Source organism: Charadrius vociferus, unplaced genomic scaffold (genome assembly GCF_000708025.1).
Source record: "Charadrius vociferus isolate BGI_N301 unplaced genomic scaffold, ASM70802v2 scaffold90, whole genome shotgun sequence".
Classification (NCBI taxonomy): Eukaryota; Metazoa; Chordata; class Aves; order Charadriiformes; family Charadriidae; genus Charadrius; species Charadrius vociferus.
The window spans coordinates 11,114,680-11,139,108 of record NW_009647222.1 but is presented as its reverse complement, the minus strand read 5'-3'; the positions used below and the strand labels follow the sequence as shown (position 1 = coordinate 11,139,108).

Sequence of the window (24,429 nt, the reverse complement as noted above, 5' to 3'; positions counted from 1 at the left end):
ATGGGTTACCTGAAGCTGCTGGCGTTGAAGGACTTCAAGTCATGGCGGGGGGAGCAGGTGATTGGCCCCTTCATGAGGTTCAACTGCATCATCGGGCCCAACGGCTCAGGTAGAGGGCTGGGGGGCAGGAGGGGGTCGGCAGGCAGCTGGTGGGCCCGCTTCTCCACTGTAGCGATAGGGATTGAGGTTTCCCTTCTGGGGTCTTTGCTGGGTCTTTTCTGTGAACACCACAGGCCCGACAAGGAGGAAGCAGTAGCTGCACAGGCGTAGGCCCAAGAATAGGGCCAGCGTGGCTGCACTGCATTGGTGAGGCTGGCGGTAGCTTGCCTCTTGAGGAGTTAGTAGAGCTGCAGGGCTTTGAGTAGGGAGAGTAAAGACTTAAGGGACTGCTTAAAGGCTTTTCATATGCACCTGAGGGGTTAGCAGCACAAGCAAAATTTTGGCAGCTCCTACTATGCTATTGCTTCTTTAACTGAAAGTGTAGATTTATCCAGCATGGAAGGACAGAGGTTGAAGGATTTGCCATTTCTAGTTGTCTTCTCTATTATTCCCAGCCATTGTAGAATGAGGGCGTTGCAAACAGCACAACTTGTGTTTGCCACTCCAGTTCACAGTTCAGCTTACTAAGGTCGCATAAAGATAGTTTTACTATAATACTCTGGGTCATAAACTGTAATAACAGAAAAATGCTTCTTGATTTGAGTCTGTGGTCTTTGCCATGTGAGTAAATGCCTCTGGGAAAGGGTAGCTTTGCAGGATGGTAACTGCATTGTAGTTCGGCCTGCAAGAGCCTTCATTTGTAGATGTGACTCCACATTGCTATGCTGTGGGTGCTGGAATTTTTAAAAATTCTATTCACTTCTTCTGAAAATTCCATTCAACAAATGGGATTTTATGTTTTATGTATCAGAGAACAATACGACAGGAGGTGAGGGCTGTCCTGACAGCCACAAGGATGGGCTTAGCATTTGGTCTTTGTTTGCCCAGTTTGTTAATTATTTAGTTTTTTAGATCTTGTTGTTTCTTTGCTTATCTAATTGAAATGAGATCTATGAATGTAAATAACTTATTTAGCATTATTATCATATTCTTTATCATCCTATCCCCACTGTTCCGTATCGGAAAGTCTCAAAATTATGGATACTTTTTCCTGGTACTCTTCCGGTTAAATCTGAATACATTTTATAGATGAATACGGGGAGAAAAATTGGGAATATTGTGTGATGTCTGAATTGAGTTTTTTATTTATCTGATATTTTGGAGAATAAGTCAAAATATTGCCAAAGTAGCAAGGTTGAAATCAGAAAATAATTAAGCTGTCAACAGAAATGCTAAAGGCTGAAGGGGAGAGGCAAAAAGAGGATTCAGTGAAGAGAATTTTTGTCTGAGGAGTATGATCAGAGAACTTTGCTGTGGTGAATAGATCTGGGAGGATGCTTCTGTTCTTTAGAACACTGGAGTTCTAGTTATATGATTGAGTGCTTATGCAGCAAACCCCACTGACTGCATTATATAAAGGAAACTATCAAGTAAGGATTATCATGTTGCTCTCTCAGTTTAAGTAATAACCTCTAGATATGCCTGTGTAAACAAAAAAAGGGGCAAAAAAACCCAACCCCAAAACAAACCTGAACAAACCACCAAAAAAAAATCTGTTCAACAAGGCTGAACAAATAACAAATCAGGTTTATGATGATTTTTATTGTAGACAGGCTTATTGTCTGGTGCCAGTGTGTTACATCTTAGAAGTTTATTTTTTTTGTTATGTGCATTTTTTTTTCCTTAATGAAATACAGAATTAGAAATAGAATTAATAAAAACTTTTGCATTTATGTATATCGTTTTTAGTTAATTGTTAATCAAGTGCTTACTTTCACTTCTGCCATGTCAAAGCAATTGTTAAAATTTTTATTTTTTTTTTAAGGAAAATCTAACATAATGGATGCTGTCAGTTTTGTGCTGTGTGAGAAGACAGCTAATTTGCGAGTTAAAAGTGTTAGAGAACTTATTCATGGAGCACATGTTGGAAAACCAGTTTCTTCTACAGCTAGTGTGAAGATAGTATATTGTGAAGAAGATGGGGAAGAAAAATCGTTTTCAAGAGTTATCCGTGGTAGGTACTAGATTCTGTTGTGTGTGCTTTCTGTTGTCTGATGGATGAAAAAACGGAGACCAGGAATATTCAACTTTGAATTTTAGGTGCCTAATATTCTTTCATATTTGGGTGGATTAAGCCCATGAGTATTGTAATACTACTTATATTCCTTCAGTAGCGTTTTGACAGCCAAGTGTTATAAGTGAAAAAACACACTGGGACAAAGTTAAAAATTAAACAAGTGAATAATAAGTGTTCTTTCTTTGTACTTTGATCTGTAGATTTTCCTGTGGAATATATAGATGTTGGAGGCTCTAGAAAATGGTGTCTTGCTGTGGGCACATGCACTTAAGCATGTGTCAATACCTTTTGGAAGTATGCAACTAGAATTTTCGTACAGAAAAATGAAATTATTGAAATGACTAAGGGGATAACTGAAATCTATTTTCTTCTTTGAGGAAATTGCTTAGTTCCACTAGTTTTGTTCTTTTCCTATGGATTTTGTGGTTTAGCCATTTTATAGTAATTTTTTTTCTTTCCTTCTTTAGGTAGTTGTACTGAATTCCTTTTCAATGATAAATCTGTCAGCCGATCTACTTACATATCTGAGCTTGAAAAAGTAGGCATACTTGTCAAAGCTAAGAATTGTCTTATTTTTCAGGTGAGCATTTAAGGTACTACATAAGGAAAATAAAAGCTTCTAAGATTATTTCATAGGAGTACACAGTTACCCATTTGACAGAAAAGAGGGCACCCTTAGCTAATTTCAAGCCAATACATTTTTTTCCTGACCTCAGCCAAGAATTACAAGGCTGCAAAATAGAAATAATGGGGTTTGTGTGTACAGGAGTGCATTGGTAAGAAAGAAGCTAATCTGGAAGAAATTGTGTACTTGCATTACGCAGAGTATATAACAAAATGTGAGTCTCTATTTATAAATGTTTAGTTTTTTAAATTTGAGGAGTATTATAAATAGGAAAAGATAACTTCATTGTAAACCACTCCTATTAGTCAAGATGCATAGAAATGTATAGGATTTTTTTGTTAAAATTGAGGGATCAAAAATCCTACTGGGTTATTAAGTCACAAATATTTAATGATATAGGTCAGAAATATGTACTTATGATTAATATATTTCACAAGATTGTCTTCCTCACAGTTTCTGAGAAAAATTCCCAAGGAAGAACTGGTTTTTTTCCCTCTTACAGAAATCCTGTATGTGTATTCTTACTGTGCTAATAGTTTCTATGATGAGGGCATTTACCCACTATAAAAATAGAATAAAATCACAAAACTTATTTCCTACGCTTTACTGGAAATGGTAATTCTTTCAGATCAGTGAAGATTTGAGCAGAACACATGGACAAAAACAGTGCACCCATTAACTTGGGGACTTATGTAATCTTCTGGTGCATTGATTTCAACTGTTTTGCTTTTGAAATACCTGAGGAGGGGGGGCTGGTCGTTAGTTTCTTTTTCATTTAAAATGAGTTTCAGCTCTTAAAAGAGGCTAACAAGATTTAATTTTGTCATTCTGATGCTGCTCACTGATTTATGCAGGTTGATTTAGTTTGAAGGTGTTTTTCATAGACTGTATCTGACATTCTAAAATTTTTAGTGTTGTCATTTAATTAGGTGAGGTGGCTGGGTGATAATTCTTTTGGTACTAAACTTTTCCTTGGATTTGAATCTAAAAGTACTTCCATTCAATTCTGTTAACCATACAGAAGATAAATCTGGAGATTTATTGGGAGATAAATCTGTACTGTGTGCTCTTAGGGAAGAAATTAATTGTTAGACAATGTAATGATTTACAGTGCTGCATTATTATTTTTTTTGCAATTTTGTTTTAGGGTACAGTAGAATCAATTGCAATGAAGAAGCCAAAGGAGAGAACCCAACTTTTTGAACAAATCAGTAATTCATGGGAATATGCTGAAGACTATGAACGAAAAAAGGAAAAAATGCAGGAAGCAGAAGAGGATGTACAGTTTAATTATAACAAGAAAAAAAGTGTTGCAGCAGAACGCAAACAAGCAAAGATAGAGACAGAGGAGGTAACTCAAATTTACTCCTTTTTTGCACATTAAGATCTCAGATTTTGCATCTTTTATGAACTTAAATACAATTTTTCTTAAAAAACAGCAACTTTTGTTGCTTTTCATGTAGTATGTTTTTCAGTATGGTATAATATATAATAATTTAGTATAGTGTAAAAGGATAGAGGAATATGTATAATAAAATCTAAATAAATGAAAGTGTAGATTTGCTAGTATAATTTAAAGTGTTAACTTACATTTTTTGAGTTTTGTGATTAGTGCACATTACTGAAATAATAACTACTGGTACATCACTTTACATCACTTCAAACTTGAAATTAGACTGCTAGTGATTGAAAATCCTTTTTATAAACCATAAATAAAATTTTAATATTGGTAGGCAGAGCATTACTGGATGCTTCTCAAGGAACTGGATGAAGAAAGGGTACAGCTGAAGCTTTTCCGGCTTTATCACAATGAAAAAAGCATTGACTTTTTGAAAAAAAGTTTGGATGAGAAGAATATGGAGACTAATACCAAGAAAGAGTCTCTTTCTACAGCAGAAGATGCATTTAGAGTCAAGAAAAAAGCGCTTGGTGTACTAAACAGGGACCAACAGCAGATGGATAGAGAAGTGAAGTAGGTTTTCCAATCGTTTTCTCTGATTGTTGAGTTAAAGCATAGTCTGCACTGGGAATTGCTTGGCAGGCATGCATTTTCTGTTGAAGCAGCCGGGTAACATCCCAATGCTATGGAAGTCAGTTTGCAGCAGTTTACTAAAGTAATATCTAGACATTGATTTCATGTCCACCACCATGCCTAGGTTGTCAGTAATTTTATTATATAAATGCTTGTTTGGTATTGTATTTTTTAAAAGGTTATGCTTCACTTCTTGCATTTCTATTTTCAGTGGATAGTAGGGAAAAAAAAATGGCATGTCAGTATGTAACCTTGCAGTCAACAACTGATTATTTATTTGCATGTGGGGTTGAGAGGGGGTTACTGATTATCTTTTTTCGTTTTCTTTTGTTGTGGTTTTGTTGTTTTGGATGTGCTTTGTGGTTGTTGGTTGGTTGGGTTTTTTTATTTGTGTGGTTGGTTGTGGTTGGTTTGGTTTTTTTTAGGGCTCTGGAAGCATCACTGATTCAGCAGAGATCCCTCTATGTAAAAGCAAAGGAAATCACTTCCTACCAAATCAAGAAAGTAGAAGCATCTAAAAAATCTCTAAGGGACAAGGAGAAATCCTGTGATAAGGAAAAGCAGAACATAAAAGAACTAGAGATAGAATTGAATGATATTGAGAAGGCGTGGAAAGCATTTGAGAAGAAAACTGAAGAGGAGTTACTGCAGAGAGCAGCACGTATTGAACTGAGAGAAAATCAGGTGAATTGGGAAGCCAAAAAATACTGTTTACTAGTGAAGTCCAAAAATCCCCACTGGTGACAGAGAAACCATTGTTTCACCGATAGCCTGTAATTTCTAATGATCTTTTTGGTTTTTGTTTGAGCTCAACAGCAAAATTCTAACTTTTATTTAGAGACCATTTCATTGGATGAAGAGAAATGATGATGCAGCCTCTTGGAGTGGGCTGTCTCCTTTCTGGGGGCGGGAAAGTCAGATCTCACAGATGTTCCAAGCGTGGAACACTTCTAGGAAGTAAATCTAAGTTGCACAGAGATTTAGAAGTTTACCATTGTGAGATTTGAAATGGTAAGCATCTCTCGAGGGTGTGAAGTGCATCTTCTAAGCAATGTGAGAAGGTATTTTGTTAGAGGAAACGGTAAATTTTCAGTGATCAAGAAGTTCAAGAGTTAGATAGAAGCTTCAGAAGAGTTGTACTCAGGGGCTGTCATCTGTGAATAAGTCTGTAGATACATTTGGATTGTTCTCTCTGGTTTGGGTTTTTTTCCTGTTCTTCATGGAAGTCCACATGGCATGTTGTGGGAGGGTAAGATAGAAAATATCCAGTACAGTCTTGAGGTGAAAGGGTAGTTTTAGAGAAATGGCTTGTCAGCTTACTTACAGAAATATGTCTTCATTTAGGAAAAAAAACAAGAAGATAACAAAAAACGCAAAAAAAGACCTAGTAGTATGTGTACCATCTACTATGGGTCAGAATCTAAAATTGACGTAGCTCACTTGTGAGCTATTTTAAATTGTTTTGGAAGGAAAGGACTGCATCACTCTACAGTAAACTCAAGTTTGAAGAAGCTATCTTCATAACCATATGGCCAGAAACACTTTTAAAACTATGTGCTAGCTTCTTTTCTCCTCTGTCTCGTCCTTAAAATAGTTCCTGATCAATTAATGGAGAACCTGTAGGGTTGTTCTCTTAGTTTGTGGATCTTCCTACTTTGCACTCTGGAGGCATTTGGTCAATTAGTAATAACTTTGCAAGATTGCTTAAAATGTTTGGGTTTTTTTATATGTTCACCTTAAAAAAACAAACAAACAAACAAAAAACCCCCAAAAAAACAACCACCAAAACCAAACAAAAACCCCACAAATAAAAACCAAAAACCTGATAACATGAGAATGCTGTAATTACAAATATACAAATACCAAAACTTGCTGTAATTACAAATACCAAAACTTGCAGTAATTTTGGGCTGTGCAAAAATTTGCTGTTGACTGTGAAGTACTGTAAACTTCATAAACTTGCCTGAAAAATAAGTCATTAGAAGTCTAAAACAAGACTGTAGGCAAGAACTATTAAATGTAAGCTTTGGGTTGAATCTTTCTCTAATAAAATATAACTTCTGATAATACAATTAGTAGCTAGAAAGTTACTCCAGAGAATTGGGTAGTTTTCATAATCTTAATTATGATAAAGTAGCAATTACTAATTGAGGCTGTAACAACATGAGTCTTCCCACATACGGTGGAGTGAATTAGTTTTTTTGTTATTTGTCCAGTTGGAGCGTTATGAAGAACTAAAGGAAATAGCAAGAAAGAAAGTAGCTACGCTCACCCAGCAGCTAGAGAAACTTCGTTGGGAGGAAAAAGCGGATCAAGAAAGGCTGAAACTTAATCGGAGAAAGAAAAAAGAAGTTGAGGTATTTCTATCAAGCTAGAATTGTGTTTTAAGGAGAAAAATGTTTCTGTACCCCTCCCTCTGGTATAAATGTCTGTGTGTTAAATGCTTTGACATAAAGAAATACTCAGCAAAGGAGATACATTGCAAGTGTTAGTTCCATGTTCATATTTCAACACCTTTAGAAAAATGGCTTCTAAATTTCTTCAGAGAATGGTTGTGTGGGCACTCACTGAGGATTTGGTTTTGAAAGCTTTGGCTCTAATATTTTACAGTTGCTCAAAACATATGCTTAACTGTAATTAGTTCCTGTTTTCATAAGTGTAGTTTTTCTTTCTTAATGTCCTACCACTGTTGTATATCTGTACAATACTCATACCCTTTAGAGATTAATTTTGATTACAGCTACCTTTTTTTCTGAGATGTTTTTAAGGTCAGTTGTATGTATTAGTGTGGTGTAGTTGGAAAAATCTCCTTGGTGTCTGCTTTTCTGTTGCACTTCAGAGGCAGCAAGTCCCATTGTACTGTTGAGAAGAAATATAGGGATACTTGAGAGTTCATAAAATGCCTGTCTCACAGTTCAGAGTTGGCATTGCTTATCTACTAACATTTGGTGATCACTCCTCACAATCCAACATGTATGTGACTACATCTGGCATGCTCTGTCCAGTTCTGGGCTGTTAAACATTAAAAAAAGATACTGGCATCCTGGAGTGAGTATAGCAGAGAGCCACCAAGCTGGCTGGGGCCAGCTATGAGGAGAGGCTAAGAGAACTGAATCTGTTCAGCCTGGAGAAAGAGAGGAGACCTTATTGCTGTCTGCAGTTACCTAACAGGAGGATAGGAATCGGATAGAACCACACTCCTTCTAGAAGTGCACAGTGATAGGATGAGAGACAACAGGCACAACTTAGAATGTGGGAAATTCCAAATAGCTATTAGGTAAGCTATTTTATCTCAAGGATAGTCAAACATTGAAGCAGGTGCACAAAGAGGTTGAGGACTCTCCATCCTTACAGCTATTCTAAAGGTCACAAGGATTTCAGAAGTTAAATGAAGGCTTAATAAAATGTGTAGGTAACAGTATTGGTTTTTTCTTTCATTTGCTTTAGTTAATGCATTTTTATTCACTTTGGGTAATTGAAAATACTTGTTTCACTGTTGGTTTGTTTTTTAGTACAATGCTTTTGTGTCAGGTTGAAACCTCTATATCAACTTCTTCATCTGTCCTTAGGAAAAAGCTTCTGTTAATCTCGGGCCAAGAAAAAGCACCTTTTTTGTTTTAACACCTATAATTTACTAACCCTGTGTTTAAAGTTGTTTTATTTGATGGTGTTATGATTCTTTATGCTGAAGAGGCTTTCTCTGAACTGTAGCCAAACATGAAAAATCAAGTAATCACCTTGATAAAATAATTTTCCTTTATTATTCATGGTGCAGTTTGGCATCTACAATTGAAAAAGTGATGCTATTACTTCAGCATGAAATACCAACAAGGCAGAAAAGATCTGTCTCAGTACTTGTTCTGAATTAAAACCTTCATGTCTTGCTATAAAACTGTCATTTTCCTCTGGTTTGTTTTTAACACATTCTATTTGTGATTATGTAGGAAAACATAAAACAAACCATGGAACAGATAGAAGAGCATGAAAAACGAATAGAGAAGTTGGAAGAATATGCCAAGATATGCACGTATGTTAAAAAAACCTAAAAGCTAATTGGATTTCTCACATATTATGTATTTTCAAATTAACATAGCAGGCTTCTAATTCTTTTCTATTTCAAATTTTAATAAGAATTAGAATTCTTACTTATTCTAATTAATATTCCAGTTACTTTGGCTGTCAAAATAAAGTAGGAAGTGTGATGACTCATCCATATTTTGTTTGAAACCAATTTTATAATTGCTTCTAATTTCTTGTAGGTATGCAAATTTTGTCACTGCAGGTAGGGTATGGGTCTATTAGTGTACAAATTCTGGGTGAGAAAACAAGGCAGTTCTGTAGTTGTGCTGCTCTAGGAAGTAGTTAATACTTACATTGGGTATTAGGAGCACAGTTCAGTTCTTGCTTCCTGGGTCTCCTCTTCTATCTGATTTTTTACTCTTTGTGAAGTAAGGTCTATAAGCCCAAAATTAAGCAACCTGAAATAACTTTGACATTTGCCTGTGTTTTGTGCAGGAGGTCAGAGTTGTCTGATCTCTAGAGACATTTTTTCCCAACCTGTCTTTTATTATGCATCTGTACTGTGTGCTTCGGCTTAATGCTCTCTGTGTACCGAACAAAGTTCTGCCATGGACAGGGAGCAGCAGACCCAGTGTGATTGGTGTGATGCAAAATTATTTTAATTAAGTAGTTGTAGTAGAGTGTGGTAGAGCCTTAGTGACTTTGTGCATAAAGTGAGTCATAATTTTGTGTAAGAATTCTCAGTCCTTCTTAGAGGATAAAACAGTATGGGTGCATGTTATGCAGGCAAAAACTCTCACTTGAACTCAATTTTGAAACCTTAAAAATAGCTTATACCGTAGACTGCAGCTTGTATAAGAAGTAGCTTCTTATAGATAAAATCTTCAATGATTTTCATAGTCTGTGACCACAGAATGACTAATTTTATAAGCTAAAAGCTTGCATAAATGAAATAGTAAATCACTTTGCTATTTTTGCTTCCGTTCAGTGAGTCGTTAGCAGAGAAAAAACAGCAAGAGGAAGTGCTAACTAAGGAAATTGAAAATTCAACAATACGAATAGCTGAAGTGAATGAAGAATTGAACAAAATAGTTGGTGAACTGCAGAATGCCAAAATTGATTACCATGAAGGAAGGCGTCAGCAAATGAGAGCAGAGATCCTGGAAAGTCTCAAAAGACTATATCCAGATTCTGTGGTAATTGAATGGCCTTATTTAAATGCCTTATTTTAGAATTAAGATTTAAGAGTTCTGCCTTAGCCCAATTTACTCTAGCTGCTTACTCAGTCTATCTTGAATATTGTTTTGAATTTTATGCTAGTTTGAGTGTACTTGGTGAAATAGTATTACAGTATATGCTACTATTCTTTCAGTCATTATTTTTCAGTTTCCACAAATAGACAGATTACTGCTTAAATCAAAGAATAATTTTGATCTCTTGTGTGATTTTGTGCGGTTTTGATTTATTTACTTTTTTGTTTTATTTTTTTTTGTCTTCAGACATATTTTTTACTTACTTATTTTGCACAAATGAATGGGAAATTCTTTCCAGGGTAAACGGTCTCACAGCTGAATACTTCTTCCAAAGGACAATTTTTCTTAGGTGCATGAGACTTTTCTTATGTTACCAAATGGTCTGTCTTTGCTTATCAGTTACCATATTTTACTTAAAGTACTCTTCAGTAATGCCATTAAGTGTTCTATGTATTGATTCTGAATTGTCATCAGACATTGATTGGTTTATGTGGCATGTTTACACCTTTTTATCAACACTTAAAAATGTTTACATCAAGGTTGGAAGCCATTCCAAATAAGAACTCTATAATAAATCTGATCAATTGAGTTATTGGTATCTGAGTATGTCACAGTGTAAGCAATCCTTTTTGATGTACACAGTCAGTTGAGATGTACAAGCTGGGAATCTTTTTTTTTTTTTTAATGTTTAGAAGGTGACATATCTCTGCTTCCAAGTGCTGACATAAGAACATAAAAAATAAAATGTTTTCAGTTCTTCTTTGCTTCTTCTTCTTTTCTGGAACCTCCTCAGAATCCGGCAAGTGTCTGATCCTGTTGTTTTCTCAAGATATTAAGAAATTTGTTTTTCAGCTGTTCTTCAGAATTTTTTCATCCATGTTAACAAGGTGTTCCAAAAAATCAAAAAGATGTTTGGTGTCTCTCTTTTTGCTCATTCTTTGCATTGTATCCCTATTTGAAAAGAACTGGATCAGAGTGGCGATACCTTGCTGGCTTAGGGGAGAGCTGGTGTTCAGGAGCTGCAAATTTAAGAGTAGTTTCAGATGTGATGGCTTCTAATAAATAAAAACTAGATAATTCATGTAACCGATTTGACTTATCCCATTACAGAAAGTCTTCATGATACCTGCTTTAGTTACCCTTGTTCCTGCAATAGTTTTCCCAATACCAGCATATGAGGCAACAGAGTTGTTTCTGAGCTGCTCCTTACACTCTGTACTAATTCCAGATTACTGAACACAATCCAAGTTAAAGTTTTAGGATGGAAAGGTCATGACACATTTCATTTTCTGGTAGTCCACTAAATACTCAGGTAGAACTGGAAGAAATCTTATTGACCTCTTGATTTCATAGGCAAAAAGTGGCATACAGCTTTAAGTGTTTAGTTCTTATATTCATTTTAAAGCTTCTGTTCTTCTGTTAAAACATTCTTGTTATGATTGGTGAACGTCCCAGTTACTGGAACAGCCAAGCAGCAATGTGATTGCCGCTGTATGCATTTTCGTGGATTTGTCTGATCAACAAAGTGAATTTTGCAGCTGATTACAGGTTTTACAATTTAAGTTTCAAAACAACATTGCCACACTGGTAACTTTAATTGGCAAAGTTGCTATTGTTACACATTCAGTTGGGCTGTCATTATTTGTTTCCACAGAAATCTGGCATTCCATCTGGACTTAAATGCCTGTGTCTGAACTGAAACTATATAGATCCCCTGTATAGTTTTGCATGTCTGAAACATGTGTCTGAGCTGCAGATAGAAATATCAAGTAGATGACAGTGTGTGAGAAAGCCAGGAAACTAAATAGAGACCCTTGTGGTGTTGGGTGTTATCCTTGCTTCTACTGTTTTTCAGAAAAAGGAGAACATTTGTCAAGAGAAGGGTAGGAAAGTACATCATAGGAGGCTGGGATTTGATCTACTTGAAATTAACTCAATTATATCATTCATGAGACAATACTGTGGATGACCTATCACGTAAACTCTTACGAGTTGTCTTCCTGTTACCATTTCTTTAAATTTGATAAGGATGAAACTGTAGATATGCAAGAGGAGACCAGTAGCTGTGTGTCAAAAAGAAAAAAGTTCTTGCATAAATTTACAGGTTATAGTGTTCAGAATGTGCATCAGTACCTTTAATCATGCATAGAATCATAGAATTGTCTAGGTTGGAAGAGACCCTTGGGATCATCGAGTCCAACCATCTACCCTACTCTACAAAGTTCTACCCTACACCATATCCCCCAACACCACATTCAGGGAAACGTCAACTGTGCCTGTAATTGGTAATCTGTAATTGGTTACAGAAATGGAACAAAAGATCTTTAGGGAACATACACAGCAAAGGACTAATTAGTTTTATCTGTGGAGGTGTTATTTCAATATATGGCAAAACAGGCTTGATTATTTGGACTACGAGAAAAGCACTTTTTATTCTTTTCATGCTACTAAAGTAAGCAGATACTATTTTTGGGGGGTTGAAACAAATACTGCCTTTCTTGCTACCATTTTGCAGTGAACAGTTCTGTTTGTTTAAGACTTTATTGCCATTCGAAGATCTTATTGTGGGTTAGATACTTTGTTCTCTCCAAAAAAGATGCTTAGCTAACTTTGCTATTGTCATACTTACATAGCATACACTAGAATTGTATGCTAGATATTGTGAGTAAAACATCGAGATGTGTAACTCTAACCTCAGGGGGAAAATGAAATCCCTAAAGATTTTGGAGGCATACTATGCTATTTGGATTGAATGCTACAATTTCTGTTATTTTTCTGATGTACAGCCATTGTAAGAGAGAGCAGCTGGTAGATGGGTAACATGTTTTCCTCTTACTCCTTCATTATCTTGTATGCAGAAATATTATTTGAAATCCAAATAACATATTACTATTTCCGTATATTTTTATCTTCAGTTTGGAAGACTGCTTGACCTGTGTCATCCTACTCATAAAAAATACCAGCTTGCTGTTACCAAGGTATTCAGCAAATACATGACTGCTATTGTTGTTGCCACTGAAAAAACAGCAAAAGATTGCATTCGGTTCCTAAAACAAGAACGAGCTGAACCTGAAACTTTTCTTGCTTTGGATTACCTTGACGTAAGTACACTTTTCTTTTTCCTGTCATCAGCAAGTTAATACATTTGTATATCTTGATATTAGGTCATTTAAGCTTAATTAAAACGGGCTTAAGTGTTAAAGCAAAGCACTTATGAGGTGAGCTTCATGAGGTTCCTGTTGGCCCATTTCTCCAGTCTGCCAAGGTCCTTCTGGATGGCAGCATGATCATCTAGCATATCAGCCATTCCCACCAGTTTGGTGTCATCAGCAATTTTTCTGAGGGTACACTCTGCCCCATCATCCAGATGATTAAGGAAGATGCTAAACAGGATTGGTCCCAGTGTTGACATGGCTAGTTACTGGCCTCCAGCTGGACTTTGTGCCACCAGTCACCACTCTGTGGGCCTGTCTGTTCAGCCAGTTTTCAATCTCCCTCACTGTCTGTTGATCCAACCCATATTTTGTCAGCTTCTCTATGAGGATCTTATGAGAGACAGTATTGTTCCGTTCCAACACACGAAAAAACTTCTTTACAGTTAGGGTGCCAGAGCACTGGCACAGGCTGCCCAGGGAGGTTGTGGAGTCCCCTTCTCTGGAGATTTTCAAAACCCGCCTGGATGCAGTCCTGAGTAATGTGCTCTGGGCAATCCTGCTTTAGCAGGGGAGTTGGACTAGATGATCTCTAGAGGTCCCTTCCAACTCTGAAAATTCTGTGATTCTGTGAAAGACTTACTGAAGGACAATATCCACTGCTATCCCCTTGTCTACCAGACCAGTATTTCAGTGTAGAAGGCTGCCGGGTTGGTCAGACTCAACCAACTCGGTGAATTCATGGTGACTGTTCCTCCAAGGCTTTCTTGTTGTTCATGTGCCTGGAAACGTTTTCTAGGATTAGTTGCTCCATCATTTTCCCAGACATCGGGGTGAGACTGGCTGTCCTGTAGTTCCCTGGGTCCTCTTTGTTGCCCCCTTTGGAACACAGGAGTGACACTTGTTTTTTTCCAGTCCTCAGGCACCTCTTTTGGTTGCCATGATCATTCAGAGATTATTGAGAGCGGCCTTGCAATGTTGTCAGCCAGTTCCTTCAGCACTGGTGATTGCATCACATCAGGGCTCACGCATTTATGTGTGTCCAGTTTGCTTAAGCATTCCCTGAATTGATGCCCTTCCACCAAGTGTTCGTTTTCCTTGCTCCAGACTTTCCCCCTGGTCTCTGGAACCTGGGATACCTGCAGGCCAGTCTTGCTGGTAAAGATGGAGGTGAAAAAGGAATTCAGTACTTCAGTCCATTCCATATCCTGTGTCACTAGGTGCCCTGCCTCATTCAGCAGCAGGCCCGCATTTTCCTTAGCCTTCCTTTTATCACCTAAGTAGTTACAGAAGCCATTTCTTTGACATCCCTTGCCAGATTCAATTCCAATTGGGCTTTGGCTTTCCTAACGCCTCTATATTCCTGCCAGGCTATCTGTCCCTGCTTCCACCATCTGTATACTTCCTTTTTGTGTTTGAGTTTTGCCAGGAGCTGGCAAATGCCTCCTGGCATTTTTGCCTGACTTTCTGCTCATTGGGGTGATAGCTCTTAAGGCTGGAGGGGGTGGTCCTTGAATATTAACCAGCATTCCTGGGCCCTTCTTTGGTCTGGGGCCTTATCCCATGGGACTCTATCGAGCAGATGTCTGAAGAGGTCAAAGTCTGTTCTGCTGAAGTCCAGGGTTGTGAGCTTGCCTTTTGTCCTGCTCCCTCCTGTCAAATCCTGAAGTCTCATATCTCACACTCACTGCAGCCAGAGCTGCCTTTGACCTTTCCATCCCAGCAAGCCTCTCCTTGTTGGCGAGTGTAAGGATTAGCAGAGCACCTTTCCTCATCAGCTTCTCTGTCACTTGGGTAAGGAAGTTATTATCGATGCTTTCCATAAACTGCCTGGTTTGCTTACACCCTGCTGTGTTGTTCCTGTAGCAGATATTGGGGTGGTTCAAGTCCCCCATGAGGACCAGGGCCTGTGAATGTAATTCTGCTTGTAGCTGTCTGTAGAAAGCCTCATCCACTTGTTCTTCCTGTTTAGGCAGCCTGTAGTAGACACCCACTACAATGTTACACTTACCTGTTCTTTCTTCATTCCTTATCCATGAGCTCTCAATTGGCTCATCATCCTTCCCGAGGCAGAGCTCCATGCATTCCAGCTGTTCCCTCAGATATAGGGCAACTCTACCACCTCGTCTTCCCAGCCTGTCCTTCTTAAAGAGCCTCTGTCCCTACCGCTCCAGCTGTGGGAGCCATCCCACCATGTCTCCGTGATCCCAAGACGACTGTAGCCCTGTGACTGCACACAGATATTTAACTCATCTTGTTTATTCCCCTGGCTACCTGAATTAGCATATTTGTATTTCGTGCACAGTGAAATAGGTTGTACAGCTGTAAGGACTGTAGCATACACAGAATATGAAAACCAAGTCTGTTTCTAGTCTTGTAGTGACTGAGGCCCCCATTCTGTTGACTTATATGTCCTGTCCCTAGACCACTCAGATTTGGTTTGGATTAGCCTTGCTATTACAACATGGATTCTAAACGCTGCTTATTTGCTTTATAGGTTAGACCAATCAACGAAAAGTTAAGAGAGATAAAAGGAGCTAAAATGGTGGTGGATGTTGTACAAACTCCGTTTCCTCCACTGAAAAAAGTGATTCAGTTTGTGAGTGGGAATAGCTTGGTCTGTGAAACAGTTAAAGAAGCAAAACAAATAGCATTTGATGGACCAGTGAGGTTGAAAGTAAGAAGCTGAATTTTGTTGTGTATGTTTTTTTCATTGTAGTTACCTGCTTGATGCCATTTAAATAATTCTCCTATAAACATCCCAGGAAGTATTGCAGATAAACATAGAATTGTTTGTCTAGTCTATTCCCACACAAATAAACCCCCAGATATTTCACATGATTGTATTTTCTTCTGTATGGTAGTAAATTTAAGTGATTTTCTGGGAAAAGTAGGCAAATTGGAGGATAGCTAGTGTCCAAATGTGTTTCTTGATATGGTCATGTTGATGAAGAGGAGGAAGGAGGGATAATCCTGATCTTAAAACTGATTTAAAAGTACAAACTTCATTTTGCTAGCTTTTCTATGAAGAAATGCTTTCAAAAAAATCTTCAGAATATCTGACAGAATCTCTTAGTTTTAGATGTAGACTGTGTTGAGGACTGGAGCGCCATTTTATGCACTTACTTAACGTTATAAAATCTTGATTAAAACAGCTCTAAGTTGAAGGTGATTGTGAAATCATGTTTACTTGGAATCCAGTTAAGTCACAAGAATACCTACGTTCTTTACTAAAATTTACACTTTCTGTTTACAAATAAGCTGTTTTACTTCACTCCATTATCACATTGCTTGGTTTGCTCTACCAAACCAGACATAATCTTGCCGGAGTATACACAAATGTTTCACAATAATTTCCTAAATACAATTTCACTTCCTTTTCTGATCAGTTGCAATAATACCAAAATGTGACTAGTGCCAGGAAACAACAGACTTTTTTTGTGGCTTTGTGTATATCATTTTAGCAGGTTTGGAACAGAAAGATAAATTGGAGTCCAACTAAAATGTCGTTGTCGCTTGTTTAACTACTATATCTTGGTGCATTAGTTCATGGGATATTTAGGTTGCTTTGTGTTCAGATTTATTTATTTGTTTTAATACTTTTTTTCTTCCAGACAGTGGCTCTTGATGGAACTTTATTTTTGAAATCTGGAGTGATTTCTGGAGGATCAAGTGATTTAAGACTTAAAGCTAGATGTTGGGATGATAAAGAAATGAATAAAATAAAAGCAAGAAGAGAGAGCTTGAATAATGAGTTAAAGGTAGGTCTCTTAAAAAGCACTTAACTGCAAAAGGCATAAAGGAGTAAAAGTTGTATTTAATTTAATTCAGCTATGGGGAAATAATTTTCTAAAAAGGTAATTTTCATAACTTCTAGAAGATGCAGACAGGACATAATAGCTGTTTGTCTTCTTCTAGTTAATAGTAATCAGCTGTGAGTCTTTGTCCGTAGCTGGTGGGTTGGCTCACATATCACAGAGGTGGAGAATGAGGTCAATGGTGTTGATACAAATTCCTTCAAGGAAAAAGAGCTGTTGTTCAAAGTACCTGAAGACTTGTAGTGAAAAATATGATACGTTCTGTCAACATTAAAACATTTGCAGGTACCAAAACTTGGCAGTGTAAAATGATTTCTCATACCTGTAGTTATTTTGGAGGAGGGATGGAGTAGGAATTTTGGAATTTGCAAGCATGTGCTTTCTTTTGAGAAATAAATCTGTTACAGAATTGCTATTGAATATGACCAATGCTATCAGCATTTACCTTAAATGGGGCCTGTGCCAGTGAAGCTAGCTTTATATAGTGCATGAATCTGAAAAATGAGTAATTTCCAAATAAGGTACCTTTTGTTTAAAATGCTTTTTCTTCCATTGTAATATTTTTTTAGGACTTAATGAAGATCAAACGTAAGGAGACTGACTTGAAACAGTTGCATGCTCAGTGCCATGGGATTCAGACACGACTTAAATATTCACAGAGTGAATTAGATCTTATTAAAAAGAAACATCTCTTTAATCTCTACATGGTATAGTACTAAGCCTTTATAATTTTCATGTTTAATAATTGTGGTGTTTTTACCTAAGCTGTAATTACCAGTGATTGGTAATTGTAATTACCAGTAATTGCGTAGTTTTTTAAAAATTCAGTTTAAGTTTTACATGCAGCAGTTATGACTAAGTAACTGATAAAATATATATAAATTAATTTACATGAGGCTTTTTCTGTTTTAGGTTTTAAATCTGAATTTCTGGTAAGCTTGGTTTATCATTTAGTAACCTTTAGAAGTCTATAAAATGCACTTTAAATTATACTTATACTGTAATTTGCTTTTCTACTCATTACAACTGTAATCATTGCAAGCAAATCACCAACAATAAGTGGCATTTGAGAAGAAAATATTTAATGATTTTAATCAGAAAAACACAGTTAATCTGGAACAGAATAGTCTCTTAATTTGTAGAAAGTTGACTATTCTTTTAAGAAAAGTTACAATCTTTCCTTTCTGTCTAGGAAAAATCAAAACTGGAAAGTGAACTGGTAAATATTGAGTCTCAGCATAATATGCTGAATGAAGGAGTAGCAAAAAGAAAAGAAAAAATAGAAGAATTTCAGAAAAAAATTAATGAGGTAATTAACACCTTCTGTCATGGTCATATATAACAGCTTATGCTCTTGTACTACAGAAACTTCTGTTCCTTGGTAATTTTTAGAACTTGGTCAACTTTTAACTTTGTAAACTACTTTGTTGTAGTAGTTGTAAGTTACTCCAACAGTTTTCCCATGTTTTCTACCTTTGCTATCAAGGTAACTGGGAACAGAAGTGCACTTAGAAGTTAGTATGTATGTGTGTATCACAGCTTTGCAAATCAGTTTCCTTAAAATCAAAATTCCATTACTTTTATGTGCCAAACACAAACTTAACCAACCAAATCCATCTACTTCTTGAATACCAGATGAAGCTTTGCTTAATATACGCATTGTAATTTTGTTTGACGTAGGAGAAGATTTTTGAGTTTGAAGAACGTGGGTTGGTTTTCCCCACCTTTTCCTGCTCTGCTAATAGATATGATTTACTCTGTAGTATTTAGCAGGGACAATCCATCAAAGTTCACAACATTAAAGCTCTCAGTGCAAACTTTCACTGTAGATCAAATCCCAGAAAAATACTCTATAGGTCTTTCATGGCCTGAGGGTAAAATTTGATAAGTCTCAGCTTATTCATTCTCTGACTCTAATGTCCAAGATCTTCTAAGAAACTGTAGTTACAGGATCCTTCCTTTTTGTGGAGAGAGAATTACGCAGCGTGACTGCATGACTAGACTGTAACTTTCTTTTGGCGTGAAGTCTTCCAGGCCCATGTGGATTTCTGACAGCATGTGCGTATCCTAAACTCTATATGCATCTGCAAGATTTGCAGAACTCTGTAATCAGTATGTACATGGAAGTGCTCTATCAATATCTTTTCATCTGGAGAAGAGAAGATCCACCACTTCTGCAACCCGCAGGCAAAATAGATCAGGCAGGCACATGCCATTAGGACATGAGTTGTGTATCAGTTTTCTAGAGCTGAGAACAGTTCTCAGCACTGCTGGAGTGCTTTGTTCTGAACTCACAGGTGTTATGTCTAGGTGATGACCTGTTATACCACTCTACACTAGCAAAGTAGATAAAGAGCAGCATAGTGTGAAAATTCCTTTCTCTTCCTGAGAAGTAGCCAATATCTGTGCTTTATTTTCTGTGCACTGTGATTACCCTGGGGGAATGGTTGAGGTGCACATGGTGATTGTCAGCAAATTCAAATCCTGCTGGTTTTGGGTTTTTTGTTTGGGTGGGTGTTTTGGGGGGGAAGGGGTATTTCAGGTTTGTATTTTTTTTAATGTTGGGGTTTGTTGTGGTGTTTTGTTCTGTTTCTTTTAAGGTTGTTGTATGCCTACATTCATTTGGAGTCCAATTCATGGAAGATGGAACTAGCCTATGATATAACTGAGTCTTCTTTGCTCTCCCTCCTTTTTGAGAGGTAGCTGATGCAGAGCTTAGGAACCTTATGCTATCCCCACCTGTCCAAATTCATTATCTGTTATGCTACAAAACAACTTCTGTCATTAGAACCTGCTCCGTTCTGCTTTTTATCAGTAACAGAAGTTCTCTATATGATCCAACAGTTAGGTTTCCTAGCTATTTTTTTTCTGTAGACTGTTCTGCCATCTCATGCCTTGTTTTCCCTATCATTCTCTAATCTTCAGATGTTCCCCAGAAGAGTTCATACAGACAACTGAAAAATTCAAAAGCTTGGTATTGTGAAAAGACTGAAGGCATTTAGTGAAGTGATAAATAGTAAAGTCTAATCTGGTACGAAGAGGGGTTTCATACTGTGTTCTACTGGAGTAGACAACAACTGGCCTCTCTGAGAAATAAGTACCTCATCTCTACTTCTCTCTGGAAGCTGCTTGTTCCTACCTACTCTGGGCAAACAAAGGAATCTGGTACAAACTATGGAAAAGTAGTGCTGCAGTTTTAGCCAGAAAATTTGCAGCCCTACACCTAGATGCTTGTGTAAATGTAGGTTCTTAGAGAGATTCCTCACCACTGTCTGGAATTACTTGAGGTGTATAAGTATGTATGTAACTTAGTTCCTAACCTCTGACCCATTCTCATCAGTCTTTCTTGGATTAATCTATGGCTGGACTTCTGCATCTAAAAAGAAGCCAAAACTGCAGCATGTTCTCTGTCTTGCTTGTGGTACAGTCATGAGGGAGTGCAGATGTCTGTCATCTGCAAACACTGAGATAGTCATTGATGTTTAGGCCATAAGAATTCCAGATCCACAGAACTTTTCATTTGCTTGTTCTGAAAACAAAAACAAAACCCAAAAAAACCAACCCCAAAACCAAACCGTAAATTGAGGCTTGTCATCAGCTCCAGAAGAATTGTGTTATATGAATAGTATAACTTGATTTGATGTAGTATTTGATATCTGGTTAAACAAGCCTGCATACCAGAACAATGTAAACAATACTGTGTTTTGACCTGTAAAGTTTTCTTAAAATTTTGTTCAGTCCATTGAGTTTTGTTCTAAATGCTTTAGGCTGTTGCTATTTCTTTGTTCAGTCCTGCCATATACGCTATACCTATTATTTGCCTGTATGAGGAATAGTGTGGCCAGCAGGACAAGGGAAGTGATTGTCCCCCTATATTTGGTACTGGTGAGGCCCCACCTTGAATACTGTGTTCGGTTTTGGGGCCCTCACTACAAGAAAGACATTGAGGTGCTGGAGCGTGTCCAGAGAAGGGCAGTGAAGCTGGTGAGGGCTCTGGAGAACAAGTCTTATGAGGAGCAGCTGAGGGAACTGGGGTTGTTTAGCCTGGAGAAAAGGAGGCTGAGAGAAGACCTTATTGCTCTCTACAGCTACCTGAAAGGAGGTTGTAGGAGGTGGGTGTTGGTCTCTTCTCCCAAGTATCAAGCAATAGGACAAGAGGAAATGGCCTCAAGTTGCGGCAGGGGAGGCTTAGGATGGATATTAGGAAAAATTTCTTCACTGAAAGGGTTATCAGACATTGGAACAGGCTGTGCAGGGAAGTGGCTGAATCACCATCCCTGGAGGGATTTAGAAGACATGTAGACTTGGTGCTTAGGGCCATGGTTCAGTGGTGGTTTTGGCAGTGCTCAGTTGGTGGTTGGACTTGATGTTCTTGAAGGTCCCTTCCAACCTAGACAATTCAATGATTCTGTTCACCTGCTTCAATGTTTCATTAAAATTTTGGGACTGGTTTTGGCTGAAGCTTTTGTTAGTATATACTGCATAATTAGGCAATGAGAAATTCTGTACTGTGGCTTTGCTATACATGGAACATCATAATTAATATTTATGGATCATCTGAAAGGATTAAAATGAAGAACACCAAGAAACACCAAGAAACCTGGTGTATCTGATTAGTGTCTTGTATACCATTCAGCTTTCTCGTCTTCAGTTGATTGGGAACCAGAGGCAATACTAGGGAAGCTGGTTATGCTGTGATGACTTTGTCTTTGGAATGACCAGGTGTTGTCAAGAAGAGCTTAGATCAGAGCTACCTTTTGCAGACCACGTGCCTTGTATCTGGCATTTGTACTGAAATTGTTATTTGAAAATGGCAAGTACAGATTACTTCTCAGTAGTTCAGTTGGCTGTTTCTTAAAGTACTGTGAAAGTCTAGCCTGTAGCATGAAGTTTAAGTGTTGTACTTCTGTGAGTGCCAGAATGCTATAAACATTTTTTGCTCCATTTCTTTTTATCCAAAGGCTGAGGATGCTGTTTTCCGGGAGTTCTGTGAAGAAATTGGTATAGAAAATATTCGTGTGTATGAACAAGAACACGTGAGACAAAAAGAGGAGATTGATAAGAGAAGGTGGTGTTTGTACTTGAAATGTAAAAAAAGTAATTTGTATTAGGTTGGGCACACTGGTAAATGAGTAACTCCATCACAGGAAATACAGTCTTCTAGGTTTTTGTGGTAAAAGGTTATCTTATCGCTGCAAAGATTAGGTAGTAGTTTGGGTTTATTGGACAGTTACAGTCTGTGACATTTTGCTACAAACTTGAAAGGTAATATTTACAATATTTACTACTTTGGTAGCGCTAGTGTCGAAAAACAAAGCAAAGAATAGTTTTCTAAAATCCACATTGGAAAATAGCTCTATCACAAATTAAGGATGGCATGAGGGCTCACTCATTTATCAAAAATCTTAAAGGAGAATTGCATGTAAGATTCAATGATTTGGTATAGGAACATAGTATTAAGGAAAACAGGATCTTAATTTTCTCACAGGCATCCTCAACTGGTATTGCCCTCAAACAGGCACATGTCACAGGAACACAAATTTATATCGTAAAGAATGAAAATGTTAAAATGAACTGTCTAATTGTACTACAGGTGTTTTCAGGCAAATGATAGTTTGTGCATTTCCTGGCATTATTTATAGAAAAGACACCTTTTATACATGACTAGTGTAATGGCCTGCACTGAACTCCCATTTTCTTTTCAGCTGTCTCTTCAGTTGCGAAGAGGCTCTCTGACGGGTTTTCAGAAACTGGCCCAAACGTATGTTTTTGACTAGGGCTGCAGTGAGGTAGTAGCGCAGTGCTGGCTGAAGTGATTTGGTCATTTATTTGTTTGCAAGAACTGAAGTCTGGTGAAGTGTAAGAAGTTAGTAATAGAACAATGAAAAGAGGAACTTTTTGCACGGTCTTATGCTACACTGCACGTACAGCCTTGGCCTTGCTTGTGCCCTAACTTGCCATCATTAGTCCTGTAAGCCTGTGCTATGGTGCCTTCTTGCCCAGGTCTAAAGAGCCTGGAGCTGGTGTTGTGCCAACCCTTTCGCCTGAATGACAGATGCAGCACTAGTGGTAAATCATTTGGGAAGCTCAAAGCTCAGAGGCAGGCAGTAACAGCTGAGAGGAGACCTTTCTGGAAACAACCGCTGAGTTATACTTCAGTCCTTCCTCACAGCAACATGTGAAGAATTTTCTGCCATTGTACCTGTATACAAATACAGGTCTCTCAATTGAGAGACGATAAGCAAAGCTGGATATGGTGTAAAAGCTCTGGTCTCAAGCTTCTTAATTGCCATCTCCCGGTGGAGATAGGTTCCTTATAATATTCAGATAAACATACGTGCCAGCTGACTAGGAGGCTTACAGAGGCTGAGCAGGGAGCGCCAGCATTGGATGAATACCCAGCGTCAGTGTAGCTTTTGCCCAGCTCATATCTGCATCATTTACAGGTGTATCATTCATACTGAGATACTTGAACTTTTAGTGTTACTTTCCATATTGAGTGTGGCCATGCTGTATCTTTATATTGTATTTTTTGAACTATTATCACTGTATTTTTGTAACTTCCAGTATATCTACAGGATGTGGTGTAGTGGTATCGATGATCCAAATGTATGCAAATTTTTGTGTTCAAGTAAAAGGTATAAAAATACTATCTGAATAGTCAAAGTGAAAATGCATCTTGTAATAACTTAAAATTACAGTTACTAGCCTGCTTTGTAAGTGTTATTTTGAAATACTGCACTTTGACTAGACTGGAGTTTGAAAATCAGAAGACACGACTAAACATTCAGCTAGAATATAATCGTGATCATCTACAAAAATTAACAAATGCAGTCAGCGAGTTGAGGGAGACCATTCATAAAGATGAACCTGAGATTATCGGGCTACAGAAGGTAAGTGTAAAATATTTATCTGTCTGGGGCTGAGAGGAAAGAATGCACTGAATTACAACTTTGAACAAATGTAGTTGATTCTGTCGAGTGATTCTTCTAGTGCTTAATTCAGTGTTGATTTTGTAAATGTTAAAAAAAAAAATGTGGTTGCATATTTTCATTTTAACCTTGAAATGATCTATCATACTAAGGTACTTTATGTGTACAGTGTTATATTTTGTTTAGTTTATATGAAAAGGCAGCATATGAATACAGATAAAACTTGTAGCATGTGGCTGAGATGCTTTAGAAGATCTTATGAGTAACAGTAAACAGCTCCCATGCTTTGCATTTTTAAGGTACTTCACAGCCAATAATAGGCTTAGAATAATTGCATGAAAACTGATTTGGATTTTTAGTTGAAGTAATATGGATTCCTTCTTCTTAGCATTCTTTATTCGTAAGTAATTTTTTGCTGTGT

General features: G+C 37.4%; 1 protein-coding gene across 1 annotated transcript in view; it reads left to right on the top strand.

The window, feature by feature from the left end:
* The window catches only part of SMC1B (structural maintenance of chromosomes 1B), a 37,657-nt gene continuing 13,228 nt past the window's right edge, over window positions 1-24,429 (top strand). Inside the window, exons 1-16 of the mRNA XM_009879718.1 lie at window positions 1-109; window positions 1,925-2,113; window positions 2,644-2,756; window positions 3,949-4,152; window positions 4,535-4,773; window positions 5,259-5,517; window positions 7,050-7,190; window positions 8,778-8,860; window positions 9,842-10,049; window positions 13,022-13,207; window positions 15,756-15,935; window positions 16,873-17,019; window positions 17,646-17,783; window positions 18,269-18,385; window positions 22,038-22,144; window positions 23,828-23,969. Coding sequence (XP_009878020.1) covers window positions 1-109; window positions 1,925-2,113; window positions 2,644-2,756; window positions 3,949-4,152; window positions 4,535-4,773; window positions 5,259-5,517; window positions 7,050-7,190; window positions 8,778-8,860; window positions 9,842-10,049; window positions 13,022-13,207; window positions 15,756-15,935; window positions 16,873-17,019; window positions 17,646-17,783; window positions 18,269-18,385; window positions 22,038-22,144; window positions 23,828-23,969 — 2,562 coding nt within the window. The remainder of the gene's footprint in view (window positions 110-1,924; window positions 2,114-2,643; window positions 2,757-3,948; window positions 4,153-4,534; window positions 4,774-5,258; window positions 5,518-7,049; window positions 7,191-8,777; window positions 8,861-9,841; window positions 10,050-13,021; window positions 13,208-15,755; window positions 15,936-16,872; window positions 17,020-17,645; window positions 17,784-18,268; window positions 18,386-22,037; window positions 22,145-23,827; window positions 23,970-24,429) is intronic.